The sequence below is a fragment of the Musa acuminata genome, chromosome BXJ3-4, assembly GCF_036884655.1.
Source record: "Musa acuminata AAA Group cultivar baxijiao chromosome BXJ3-4, Cavendish_Baxijiao_AAA, whole genome shotgun sequence".
Taxonomy (NCBI): Eukaryota; Viridiplantae; Streptophyta; class Magnoliopsida; order Zingiberales; family Musaceae; genus Musa; species Musa acuminata.
The window spans coordinates 43,126,598-43,140,196 of NC_088352.1; the positions used below are offsets into that span (position 1 = coordinate 43,126,598).

The following is a 13,599-nucleotide window of genomic DNA, read 5'->3' on the forward strand; positions in this document are numbered from 1 at the left end:
GCGATAGGACGATAGTTTATAATTTTGATAGATTTCTTTAACTAGACGAAGGTTACGATTGTCTTAGTCTAATCTAAAAGTAAGTAACATTTTCGTAAAAGTATTAAAAAAACATTTGAAAAATGATTGGAAAAAGAAGACTAGTAGGATTTATAAAATTCGCTTGTGAATCAATGAAGCCGAAGGCTTTTGCCCATTCTCATGGACTTCACAGCATACGGGATTCCCTCTAAAGTGAAAGGTTTATTTAATTAATGGGGACTTCCATAGGTAATCTAGGAAAAGAGGATAAATTTTGCCGAGTACAAGAAGATAAAAAATACTAGTGATTGCATAACATATCCATGATGGTTTTAGTATCTTAAATAAATTCCTTTGATAAAATTTCTCCTACGTCTACATTTAGCCTTAGCCTACCATTGTAGTTAATTTATTTAAGTAATATAATTTGAAGGTTATAGAGAGTAGTTAAATGTGTAATGGCAACATTAGATGAATTATTTGTGCCAAGATGAAACTTAGCCAAATTGTTCTCAATCTTTCCAAGACAATCATTAGACTAAACGACACACCATTAGGGCTTGACGACATTTGTTGAAGCATCGTGACCGTCGATTCTAAGTAGATGCGATGGTGGACACATCACCGGGTCCATCACGTGCTTGGCATGTGTTGACACGACGTGGTCAGCCACCTTCGTCTTCGGCATCGGTTAACTGACGACTTTTTCTAGTCAGGTTAATACTGTATTCAAATCCAAGGGTCAACATTTGATCCTCCATTGTCTTCTAGAGAATCCATCCTCAATTGAGACTCAACCACTAAGGATTGATCTCCTTCTAGAGGAGAGGAAGCAGAAGAAGACAGAGAATTTTCTGAAGGCAAAGACCAAATTCTAGTAAGAAAATTCTACAAAGTAGCCAGCGGAGAAGGCGATAAAAAAAAATTACTAATGAGGTAAGAACTCCATGATTGTCACTATATTAATAGTCTTTCATCGTCAAGCTAAACAAAGTACTTCAATGAAGTCTTGATATGTTCCAACCGCTTGATGGGGGTGGGACGAATGGAGGCAGGAAGAAGTCTTGATATGTTCCAATTATTATTATATTCACTATAAACTCTTCTCTAATTCCCATGAATCTGAACTCATAGAGCTTTTGCATTCGGAGTAGTCTTCACATCAATCCTAAGCCAAAACCAAAATGCTTAGTGTACACAAACGTTTTCTGACCCTCGCAAAAGCTTTCCAGCTCACTATCGGCCTTCCAACATCGTCGTCATCGATGCGTGGTTTGTGGACGAGTCTTGCTTGCTCGTAGATGAATCGGTTTCAGATGCACTGATAAAACCTGGTTGTCTTGGTTGTGGTAGGAGAGCACTGTCGCCGCCCAACATCACCACCACCGACGACATCGTTGGTCTGTCTTCTGGTCGCGCTTGAACGCACAAAAGTCCCACCTTTATACACCTCATGACTTCTGCCACGGAAAGAGACGACTGCCCCATTGACCCATCCGCTAATTCCAACCCTTTACCTTCGTTCCAAAGACTCCATATCTGAAATCGATTTCGTAATTAAGGTTCAGAATTATGAATGCATTGAAGTGGAAGTATAATGTAAAAGATGACATTTTGGTGCACTTACATGTGCTAGAAGATTTAGGTGGTGTGCAGATTGATAGACTCCTCTGTTCTTTTTGCCACTTACGATTTCCAGCACCAAAACACCGAAGCTGAAGACGTCAGATTTCGCCGAGAAGATTCCGTCCATGGCGTACTCGGGAGACATGTATCCACTGCATTGTTAGGAAAGATGATAAGAGAGCTTCACATCATGTGCACCGTGAGATAAGATGTAGAGTTGGCACGTACTACGTCCCGACGACTCTCCTGGTTCTTGCGTCTGTTTCGTCCCCTCCAAACATCCTTGCCATGCCAAAGTCCGATATCTTGGGGTTCATATCCTTGTCAAGAAGGATGTTACTAGCTTTCAGATCCCTGTGAATGATTCTGAATCTAGAATCACGGTGGAGGTACAGAAGGCCTCGAGCAATCCCCACGATGATGTTGTACCGTGTTTGCCAGTCCAACAATGCCCCTTTAGTCTTGTCTGATTACAGATTCAGCATCAATCATTCTTCAGCTAAGCGAGCTAAGATTGAAAATGGAAGTAGTGAATGGAAGATTAACTAACCAAACAAGAAGGAATCCAAGCTTCCGTGGGGCATGTACTCGTAGATCAGCATCCTCTCCCCTGCTTGGATGCAGCAACCGAGAAGCCGGACGAGGTTACGGTGCTGTAGCTTGGCAATTAGCGTTACCTCGTTCTTGAACTCAGCCAGGCCCTGCGTCGATGTCTCGGATAACCTCTTCACAGCTATCTCTTGTAGCTCCCGCAGCTTACCCTGTAGTCATCGCATTCAGTGGCCAGTTAACTTGAAGCACATCGATTGTCAATAGTAGAGAATTTGGCGAAGCTTCACCCTGTTGAGCTCGTTTATACCTTGTATACTAGACCAAAACCGCCCTCACCAAGCTTGTTGTCCTTGGAGAAGTTGCCGGTGGCGCCTGATATCGTGTCCAAATCATATAGTGGTAGGTCCAAGTCTTGTTCGTGTGTTTCTTCGTCAATGTAGCGATCTGTGAAGCAAATTGAACCGGTAATAAGTATCTCGCACAAATTAAGTAGAAGGAGATGACAAGCGTTGATGGTACTTCTTCTCTTCTTCCTTCGCCAAACGAAGCAAGCAACAGAAAGCAGGAAAAAGGTTGCCAGAGCAGAGACTACGATGATGATCACGACCACATGATTCCGGTGAGACTGGCTTGATTCAGATCCTGAAAGATAAACGTCGTCTCGTGAAGTCAATAACAGATCAATTCGTCACGCAGACTGCGATCTAAAGTGATCGAACGTACCAAGGTCGGCAGCCGCCAGCCTGACATAGATATCTTGTCCTGAACCACTGTCGTACATTTTGATATCGGTGAGCTCCGTCGTCCATATGATGCACCCGCTGCTGCTCTCACTTCCACTGATGTTGGCACTGGCATACGCTTTGCAGGAGCAGTTCCTCCGGCACAAATCCTCGCACTCCTCCAGGCTCATGCTCCTGTCCACCATCGACGTCGACGTGTGCGGTATCTTTACGCTGCTGAGCGTGATGAACCCGTCGGTCCCGTTCCGGCAGTCCAACGCCGTGTTCCTTACGCAGCCGTCCGTCCCGTCCCTGAGATCCCAGCTCCTGGGATTCTTGGGGTGAAACCCCTGCAAGCACTTGCACTTCGGCGACTCGTTGGGGTAGCAGACGCCGTAGGGGCCGCAGGGCGACAACATGTTGTCGCAATGGTCGTTGGGCGCGAACCAGAAGACGCTCCACATCTCACTTTCTTCGATCCACACCAAACGCTGCAGCATGCCCGACTGGCTCATGACCAACCTCGAGACGACCGAGGATTGTCGCATGTAGAACGAGTACACGACCTCGCGGGCGTCCCCCACGAACACCATGTCGAACACGTTGTCGGTCTTCATCTCCTGGATGCCACTGAACTGGCGGCCGTTCCATGAACCCCCGCGCCAGTACCGCCGGCTCCCGGACCACAGAAATATCTGCGGAACCCCGTGCACGTCGAAGCCGGTGCCGTATTTGCTCGGCGCCGGATCGCTGACGCTCCTCCATGCCGTGAGGTTGCGGTTCAGCCCGCTCGTCAGGTTCCACCCGATCTTCATGCTCGGCAGAAGTGTGTCCGTCAGGAAATCGAAGCTCTGCCACGCAAAGCTTCTCGGATCGTCGTCACTGCCCTCCTCCTCCACGACGAAGTTCCCGTTGTCGAGGAGCCGGGCCACTGGGTTCCCAAGGGCCAGCGGGCCCGAGGACCAGATGACGGTGGAGTTCTTGCCGTCGGTGATCACGAGTGCTCCGTCCGTCTCCAAGGACAGCTTTCCGGAACGGCCGGTGACCGGCCGCTGGCGGTTGGCAACCCAGACCACGGTCTGGATCGGGATGCGGTGGTACCATATGCCGATGTAGCGGTTGGTAGAACCGACGGGGCTAAAGAAGCCCAACTCGAAGCTGCCACCAGCGGAAATTAAGCTGGTTTCTCCGTCGTCGACGAGAGGTCGGTTGGGTGTGACAGTGTCGCCTCCAATGGCGGGGGAACAGAGGATAGAAGCAGTGAGAAGGTAGAGAAGCACCGAGGCCTTGGTCATCCTCCTGGGCATCACCAATCACTAGTGCTAAGTTTCAGACACATTCGAAGGCCCCCTATTTGTCGGACATTATTATTTATTTACGACTTTGACTTTTTACTCTTGGATTCTCACTCGGTCAATTCAAACGTTTGACTTTAACTTGAGAGGTCGACTTCAAATGAATTAAAAAATTTAAAATCAACCTCGTGTCCAATAGAAAGAGTCTCGAACGTTTTGGTAAATGAAATAATAGTCATCTTCACGTTGAGATGTTAACTGTGGAATTACGTCGACAAAGTCGTCGAAGCAGATGCATGATTTGCTACGGCAAGATCATTGTCAGACTTATTCGTGAAATCATTATGGAAAAGGACAATAATCTTCGTCCACAGCATTATTTTATGTTCTTGTGTTGTCAATATCTTTTTTTTTTTTACAAGAAAAACAAATTTATTTGGTTACTGTCAGTCTAAAAATGACTCGTGATGGTCATTCATTATATAGGAAATTTCAAAATTGAGAAGGGGAAAAAATGTTTTCATAAAATATAATTATTTTCTGCTCAAGCAGTTGGCTGCTCGATTGTGTTTCCTGAAATAATGTTTTAATTTGTAGGAGACTAACATGTATTATGTATTAGCATTATTATTTATTTACCACTGACTTTTCTCTCTTTGTTTCTCACTCGGTCAATTCAAAAGTTTGACTTTCTTTGTCTGAGACGTCTGCCGAGTAGACGTCAATTCAACTGTTGAAGTAGACGTCGACTTCAAATTAATTAAAAAATTTAAATCATTCTCTTATCTAAAAAAAAAAAGTCTCTAATTATATTAAATCGCTCTTTAAGATAGATGGATTAGACCCTCAAATTGTAGGTTACGGTCAACGTTTTGGCACACGGAATATGACTTTTGAAGCTTGACATGATCACGTTGTTGAGATGTTTACTGTGGAATTACTCGACTAAGTCGTCGAAGCAGACGCATCATTTGCTCCGGCAAGATTAGTTCGAGACTTAAGGTCTTCGTGAGATCATTATATATATGACTAAATTACGTAAAGTCAGCAATCTTCATCCACACCATTATTTATGTGATATTCTTATGGGACTTTTATCGATTTCGATCGAGACAATTATTTGATATAGAGTAATTTTTTTTTTTAATTTATGTAATAAAATATACTATAGACCATCGAAGAAGATTATGATGTAACTAAAACTTCTCAGGAAGATTAAAGAACGGATTATTCCCTTCGAGTAGTAGTTGATAAGATAATATATTTTTTAAATTTCTGTTATAATAAATTTTAAGGAGGTTTTGGGAGATCTTGAAGCAAGAAAGAAAGTAAATCAAATGAAAAGATATAGTAAATTAATTTCTAATCAATGTAGTTGCTCTATTGAACAATAAAAAAAAGATCTATCTAATTTATATGTTAGTAAATTATTTGGTTCTTTAGAATCACATGAGGATAAATTAAAAAATCTCAAAAATACTTATATTGGGAATGCCATACAAAGTAAATTAAATATTTTCAAAGAGTATCTTCAGGCTGTGTTATCCTTTTGTTTACGCAATGTGTTCGATTAAAGGTGATTTCAGTACAATCCTTTATGTAAATGAGAAGCCGGGAGGCAACCCTCCGGTTTGTTCCATAGATGATTTCCATGAATCCATATCTCTAACTAAACTGAAAAAGAAAAGAAAACATGATAGATCAAACAATAAACCAGATGATCAGAATCAAAGAAACATCGAAGGTAACACTGAAGGTTATTGTAAGAGGAATTTTCGATGTTATTATTATAAGATTTTTCTATTTAAAAAAGCAGCATCAACAAGCTAATTATTAGTAGGCGGAGATACTAAATCTGAGAATTTACCTTTTGCATGTCAATCTATATCAGTGATGCACCAACCAAATGTGATTATGTGATCAAGGTGAGGTACGAGAATAAACTTAAATGGTTCGATGCTTATAAAGATATTACAGATCATGACAAATTAGATAAAAAAAATAATATTTTTGATATTTTCAAGTTTAGTTCAGAAGTTGATATTGGCCTGACTTATATTGATGAAGACGATGATATTATAGTATTGGATGATGACAATGAGTTGTATGGAGTAGTTATTAATCGACGATTGAATCCGCTTAAAACCAATGTTCAGTTGAAATCTAATGCTAGTGATGCATCAGATTTTTAGAGAAAGTTACAACAAGAAAGGTAGCATGTTTATTTGAAACTTTTGAAAGATGTAAGTTTGCTGAAGTTGAAGAACCTATAAATTTTGAAACCAAAATCAGACAAAAAAATTAATTAAGAGAGATCAAAGATGAAGAATTTATATATTTTTAAAAAATATATTGATAGATCCGATAAACACTCAAGCAATAGACTCAGACAAAATTTTTTTTCTAACAAACCTATAGTTATCATGCCGAAGAACTTGATCTATCAGAGCAAGTTCGAATGCTGCAAATATTTTTATGTCATTGGAGAATTTTTTATTTTGAAAGGACAAACTTATACTTAGATATGTTAGCATTGTGTGAGAGTCTTTAAGATAAGTCTTATTGATTTAGGAGATATTTTAATAAGAATTTAATTGATTTAAGATATGTATTTTAGATAAGATTGCAATGAGTCCAAACAGTGTGGTCTCTTCTAATAGCCCACCAAGTCAAATTAAGACAGGATTGTCATAAGATTTTCTTAATAATTTTTTATATTTTAAATTATGCTTTTTTTTTTCTCTCCACTCCTTTTCAATCTTTTGCCAAACACTCTTGCCGTAACAAAAGTTGATTGTCTTGGTTACGACAAGAGAGCACTCTCATCGCCCACCATCAATCACCACGATCGACGACGACAACGTTGGTCTGTCTTCTGGTCGCTCTTGAATGCACGAAGGTCCCAACTTTGTGCGTCTCGTGACTTTGGCCACAAGAAGTGACGATTGCTTCGTTGACCCATCCACTGCTTCCGGCCCTTAACCTTCTTTCCATCGACTCCATATCTAAAAGAAATGTTACAATTATGATCAAAACTATAAAGTAATTGATATACAATATAAAAGATAAAAGTTTTTTCTTGATAAGATTAATTTAAATAATTAGAATTAAATAAAATAAAAAAATAGATTAAAATAAATAGATGATGATAAAAAAAGATTTATTGGGATATAGTATATCTTTTTATTATTTTAAAAACTTATATTCTATCTTTTAACTAATATAAATATGTATTCTTCCATCAATCCAAAGCACTATAGTTTGAAAGTACTTCGATTTCTTTTATTCTTTCTTCCCCTTCTACCTAAAGTTATGTAAAAAAAAAAAGAAAAACCAGTAAGTGTGATTTCTTGGTTTGAAAAAAGACTAATAGGAGTATGTGATTAAAAAAAATTAATATATTACAAAAAAGGAAAATGACAAGTATTGGACTAAGTGTCCATAATCAATTTCTTCCTATCATCAAAGGTGAAAATTATTATTTTAGATTATTAAAATAAAAACTATTTATTTCATAATGATTATAAAATTTGATAAAAAAATTTATTGAGTATGATTTACAAGATCCTAATATTACTTACTAAAGATCAAAAATATCAAATGAATGAGAACAAACAAAAAGATGCAAGAACCTTCTATATACTATATAAGTCCTTATTTTCTCGAATCTTGATGGCATCAACATCAACGGAAGGTTGAAAAATATTAAAAAGTATGCTAAGAGGAACAAACTTTTATGATATAAAGCTTCAAATTTTTTGACATAAATTCAAAACTTTTATGATGAAAGATTCTAAATCTATCACTGATTTTTTTTCTCAAAAGTCTCTTATATTATAAATCAAATGAAATATAAAAGATTAAATTATAATAAATTTTTTTTTTACAAAGTTTATCTCTAAAATTTGATATGATTTCTACTACTATAGAAGAAGCTAAGTATACAAGTATATTGTTTGATGAATTAATGAACTCATTTTTTATTTATGAATAAAAAATAAACATATATTTAAATGAAACTTTAGAACATATTCTTGAAAAGAAAATAGATTAGAAGAAAATCAAAAGAAAAATTTTAAAATCAGATCTCAAGGGAAAAATCAAAATGATACATACCGCGAATGATCTTATGCTCAAGGCTGGAGACAAAATTGATCAAATGAGAGTCAAGGAACTCTAATAAGTAGTTCAGCAACTCTTATTCATAAATGTATAAAAAAAAGCTAAATTCTGTCATATAATCAATTACGAAACCATTGAATTCTTTCTACGTAGCACAAATTCTCTTATATATCCTATCATATAAATCATAAAGTAATTATCTAATTTTTCTCACATAAATATAAAATATTTATAAAAGAATCAAACATAATTATTAGAAATTTTTTTCTTCAAGATACTCTTTCGTTTATTGAGATTTAGTTTCCTCCTAATACATTTATATCGAGCATCTTATAAAACCACTATCAAAACCTTTTCCTTTTCATTGGGAAGATTGATCCAAAGGGAAGGGATAAGGAGGACTAAGGTCAACATGCTACGTAAATTGATCCAAGTGCGTGACACTTCATTTATCAATGAGTAGTATGTTTTCCTCGTGGGCAACAAAACCCACGAAGCTTAATATGGTGGCGGAGAATATGTGAATTAGGAGAGGACTTTTGTGGGGGAGGCACAAAGCTATTATAATTGTTTGTTTCTTCTTCCGTTTCATCAGCCTTATCTTAGTCACTAGCTTTAAGGATAAGTAAGAGGTGAGAGCAATGCTAATGACGTTGGAGGAGGAAATAAGAAGCTGAGATGTTGGCTAAACTGTGGCCGGTGCCATATAATGTGAAACAGATCAAAGTGCGGGTGTTCTATATATAACATTGCACGCCATGGCGAAGATGCATGCGTGTCTTGGAGCACCCGTACGTGTGGCCCTCACACGCACAGCCGTGCATTGTGCTCGACGACTTTGAAACTATGAGAATGTCAACGGGAGATCACAGGGATTTATCATCCGAGGTCAACGGGTTCAAAATAATAATGGAAGCATTTGACAATTTCTTGGCCTTTTCTGATGACAGAGTTGTGAAAGAAAGAAAATTTGGAGCGGGGGGAAGAGAAGGAAGAGAAGAAGAAAAAGGAGAAGAGACGGGACGGTAGAGGGAGAAGAAGCAAGGAAGAAAAGAGAGAAAGAGAGAGAGAGAAAAGAGAAAAAGGTGAAAAAGAAAAGAAAATAAACAATTAGAGAAAATATATAGAGGATTCGATTAGGTATAAAGATGAATTCAGATAAGTTCAAAAAATAAATTAGATTTTCATTTTGGATTCCCGATTGATGAATCCTGATATTCTTATTTAATTTGATATTTAAATCGTGAATAAAATTAAAAAAAAAATGATATATGATGAAAAAATAAGAACATAAAACAAAATTATATGCTTGTGTCGTTGTTATGTAACTCGGGTAAGTATCTAATTTGGGTAAGTATTAATACATATGTTTGGAATCAATAAATGCTTACGCTTGACGTGTCTTACAAATCTATGTTATTTAAAATTATTGCAAAGGAATTTAACTTTTGATAATTCGAGAAAGTATATAACTTGAACTGCTATTTATTATTTTATAAATTTTTAGACAATTTTTATTTAAATTTATATATATATATATATATATATATCTAATATTATATTTTTTTTAAAAATGATATATGATTGCATCAGTTTTGAAATAATATTAAAAAAATATTTAAACTTTATTTTTTTTAAAAAAAATAATTAATATAATATTTTTATTTTTTGTGACATGATAGTTGCCTAACTAGCATGATTATAATCTGGACCCTGCTAATAGGGTTTATACATTAGAATATATTTTAGGAACTAATTTCTTTTAGACCTTACCAACATGTTACCTATATCATGGGAGTTAAGCATAATTCTAAGCAATATTTCATTATCGTAGCTATTGATTTTACTATGACTTCTATTCTAATATGTACACCCTAACCATATTTATGTTTATAAACCGTTAACTACATTTATATAAATTATAGTTTTTGTAACATAATATTTTATGCTTTGATATATGACAATAGCTATACATATATTTTTTATTATAAAAATATATTTACTTGTGTCTTAATCAGAAAAGTATTATAAGTATTTTATGCGATTTAAAATATATGTATGTCATTATGAAAAGTATTCATGCATTTTATTTCAACAAGTTACGATTCTAAAATGCTTATGATTCTAAAATACATATAAAATTTAAGTTTTGTTATAAACTATATGGGCATAAAGAAAATATTTGATATCAATACATAATTTAAAAACATATAAAGAGTTTATATGTTTTTAAAAATATATTTATGATAAATTTTGATTGGTATGCGATGTTTACTAAGTCTTAATTGCTCATATCATTATCTCTCAATTTTTTAGAGTTATACAGAAAATGCATAATGGATCAATTATTGACTAAATTATATAATTAATTTATTAAATAAATTACGAATATTTTATGGGTGAAGTAATTATTGATTGGCTTATGTGGTAAATGGTCTGAAGAAGATTTTATTATGGTTTTGGCCTTTCACCTATTGGATTATAGTGTTGTACTATTCCTTACTTTTCCATTGGCCGTGGCATTACAATTCCAAGGACTTTCAACATTAAGGAGTCTATTCATCTACAAGCAATTTGATATATGTTTTGGATATTAAAGTATGATTTGGCATGCCAATTAACATTCAAGTTATTGTCATATATATATATATATATATATATATATATATATATATATATATATATATATATATATATATATATATATATATATATATCCATGACTATAATATATCCATGAGATTTGTATAGTCATGGATATATATTCATGGATATATATATATATATTATAGTCATGGATATATATATATATATATATATATATCCATGACTATAATATATCTATAAGATTTGTATAGTCATTCATGATGAAATTTTGGGTGATCTGATTGAATGAGATTAATGATTTATTATGCTTTTTTAAATTTAATCTATATTAAAAGTAGATAAAGATTGATTTATCAGGATTTGATAAGTATAATATCATTAATTTTAACTTAAATATTTTAAGCTAGTGATTTACACTTCAACATCTTTCGTTACAAGAGTTTAATGAATATACTATTCAAAACTATCGCTTGATAATAATAATAATATAAAAGTAATGAGTATTATAATATATCACAACACTTGCATGATCGAACATAATCACTGATAAAATAAATATCACAAAAAAACAATGACAAAAAGGAGTTAATAATTATTTAGCTCGTCAAATTCTTATCCTTTTCTTACCAATAGATAATTGTCAAAGAAAAATGAAAGCATATTAAAACCATCATGGTGGAAATTAGAAATCAGAGTTTTAAAAAAATTATTTTTAGAAAGAGGCTTGCTTGACGATGAGATAGTGGTAATCAAGGAATGGGCCTACTTATCTATTATAAGTTTTGTTTATAAAAATTATTTGACGTGTATATATATATATATATATATATATATATATATATATATATATACATATTTGATGTGTATATTATTATTAATTTTAATTTTAATATTATAAGTCAACGATTCAGACTAAACAAAGTTACTACAGTAGCTCCAGATGATATGTCTTAGGTCAAGTTCGGACCAAAATGCAGTAAGATATCAGAAATCCACAGCTTGATTGAGGCCTTGAATAATTTGACATGACAAACTTTATGTTGAAAATTGCTGGTTATTTCAACCATATCTTTCATGCCAATTTGATACGAAGAGAAAGAGAAAGAGAGACAGAGAGAGAGAGAGTCTCTCTCTCTCTAGAGTACTCTCTCTCTCTCTCTCTGTATATAGTTTGATCAATAGACAAACATTTAATTACGTCTATTACGATTTGAAGTATGTAAGCATTGGAATGGAAGAGTGCAGCATAAAGCTACCATAAAAGGTGTTCGTCTTTAACCGTGAAGCTTCAGCTTGAGAACTAGTGTTGGTCTGCAGTAGGTCATCTTCCTTGGAGGGGTATCGAATCCTCGCCATGCCGAAGTCTGTAGTAGGGCATGTACTCGTAGACCAGAAGCCTTTCGTCTCTGTCGCAGCAGAAGCCACGAAGACGAACAAGATTGACATGCTGAACCGCACCCAGTGTGTTCACTTCTGCTCAGAATTGCTTCTCGCACTGCCTGAGCACACTTCGAGCTTCTTCACGGCTACCACGGCCGAGTCTGGCAGAGTGCCTTTGTAGACAACGCCAAAGCCTCCACCTCCCAGCTTCTCAGAGAAGTTCTTGGTGGCACGCTGCAAATCGCTGTATGGAAATGGGATCAAAGAAGCATCTGCTTGCTTTGACGTTTGGGTTATTTTCCTTCTTCGACAAGCCCAAATTAGGACGAAGACGGCGAAAAAAGAGATGACGACTCCTGCAGCAGCTATTCCTATGACGATTCCTGTAGTCAGCTTATGAGAACTACCGCTCGAACTGGGGAGATCGGTGGTGGCAAGGCGGATGTAAAGTGGACCACCACCCTCTTTGTCACCATCATCAAGCTGCCGAAGGATCCGAAGAGCCCCGCTCCAAATCGTGCATCCATTTTGGAAGGAGTATGCGGTGCACGAGCAATTGCTCAAGCAAGCTGCTTTGCATTCTTTATCACTTCCAGCCGTCAATCTCCTTGGGTTGGGAGGCAATCCCACGTTGGGCATAAACAGAAATCCATCTTTCTCTCCGTTGTCCGAGGTTCGATTCCCGCACTGTAATCCAGTTCTTCTTTTACATCCTGAGTTCCAGTCATTCAGCTGCTACTCATGGATCGAAGTCGGCACAAATCCAACCAGACACTGGCAGAGTTGGGAGCTCTTCTGGTTGCAGATGCCAAAGGCACCGCAGAGAGAATAGACATCGCAGTGAGCTAATGGTTGCGTGAAGACTGTCTGCCATTCCTGGGTCGTGTTGAGCCAGTACCACTGCCTGCTCTGCCCGGCTGAGTCGATCACGTAGTGAGTTATGAAAGCACTATCGGTGATCGTGTACGTAGCGAACTTCCGGTCACTGTTGTCGACGAAGGTGAAGTTGAACGCAGTGCTTTCTGTGGTTCCAGGGACTCCGGTAAAGTGCTGGCCGTTCCAGAGCCCGCAAATCCAATAGATTTCAGATCCATTCCACAGGATAACATACTGGTTGGAACCGTCAGGGTCCATGCACTAAGCGAACGGCCCGGGCGCAGGGTTCTCCGGGTTCTCCCACGAGGTGATGCTCTGGTACTCGCCTGTGATCTTGTTCACTCCAAGCCATCCTCCCGGCATCCATGTGTCGGTGGGATGATCGAAGCTCTGCCAGA

General features: G+C 36.7%; 2 protein-coding genes across 2 annotated transcripts; both read right to left on the reverse strand.

Annotated features, from left to right (window-relative positions):
* Positions 1-928: 928 nt before the first annotated feature.
* On the reverse strand, positions 929-4,242 carry LOC135586019 (receptor-like serine/threonine-protein kinase SD1-8). Its single transcript, XM_065149712.1, has 7 exons — positions 2,923-4,242; positions 2,719-2,841; positions 2,507-2,643; positions 2,198-2,408; positions 1,876-2,113; positions 1,649-1,799; positions 929-1,560 (listed from the first exon to the last, which is right to left on the reverse strand). Exons 1-7 carry the CDS (start codon positions 4,226-4,228, stop codon positions 1,258-1,260), a joined length of 2,469 nt encoding a protein of 822 aa, XP_065005784.1. The 5' UTR covers positions 4,229-4,242; the 3' UTR covers positions 929-1,257.
* Positions 4,243-12,412: 8,170 nt separating this feature from the next.
* LOC108952550 (G-type lectin S-receptor-like serine/threonine-protein kinase At2g19130) lies at positions 12,413-13,459 on the reverse strand. Its single transcript, XM_065148128.1, has 2 exons — positions 13,094-13,459; positions 12,413-13,012 (listed from the first exon to the last, which is right to left on the reverse strand). Exons 1-2 carry the CDS (start codon positions 13,457-13,459, stop codon positions 12,413-12,415), a joined length of 966 nt encoding a protein of 321 aa, XP_065004200.1.
* Between the last annotated feature and the right edge of the window lie 140 nt (positions 13,460-13,599).

Excerpts from the sequence above, each read along its gene's own strand:
- LOC108952550 (XM_065148128.1), bottom strand. The coding sequence starts at position 13,459 with ATGGACCCTGACGGTTCCAACCAGTATGTTATCCTGTGGAATGGATCT. Across the intron at positions 13,013-13,093 it reads CCCAACTCTGCCAGTGTCTG|TGCGGGAATCGAACCTCGGA; the intron begins GTTGGATTTGTG and ends ACTGGATTACAG.
- LOC135586019 (XM_065149712.1), bottom strand. The coding sequence starts at position 4,228 with ATGCCCAGGAGGATGACCAAGGCCTCGGTGCTTCTCTACCTTCTCACT. Across the intron at positions 2,644-2,718 it reads GCGAAGGAAGAAGAGAAGAA|ATCGCTACATTGACGAAGAA; the intron begins GTACCATCAACG and ends TTTGCTTCACAG. Across the intron at positions 2,114-2,197 it reads CTTGGATTCCTTCTTGTTTG|ACAAGACTAAAGGGGCATTG; the intron begins GTTAGTTAATCT and ends ATCTGTAATCAG.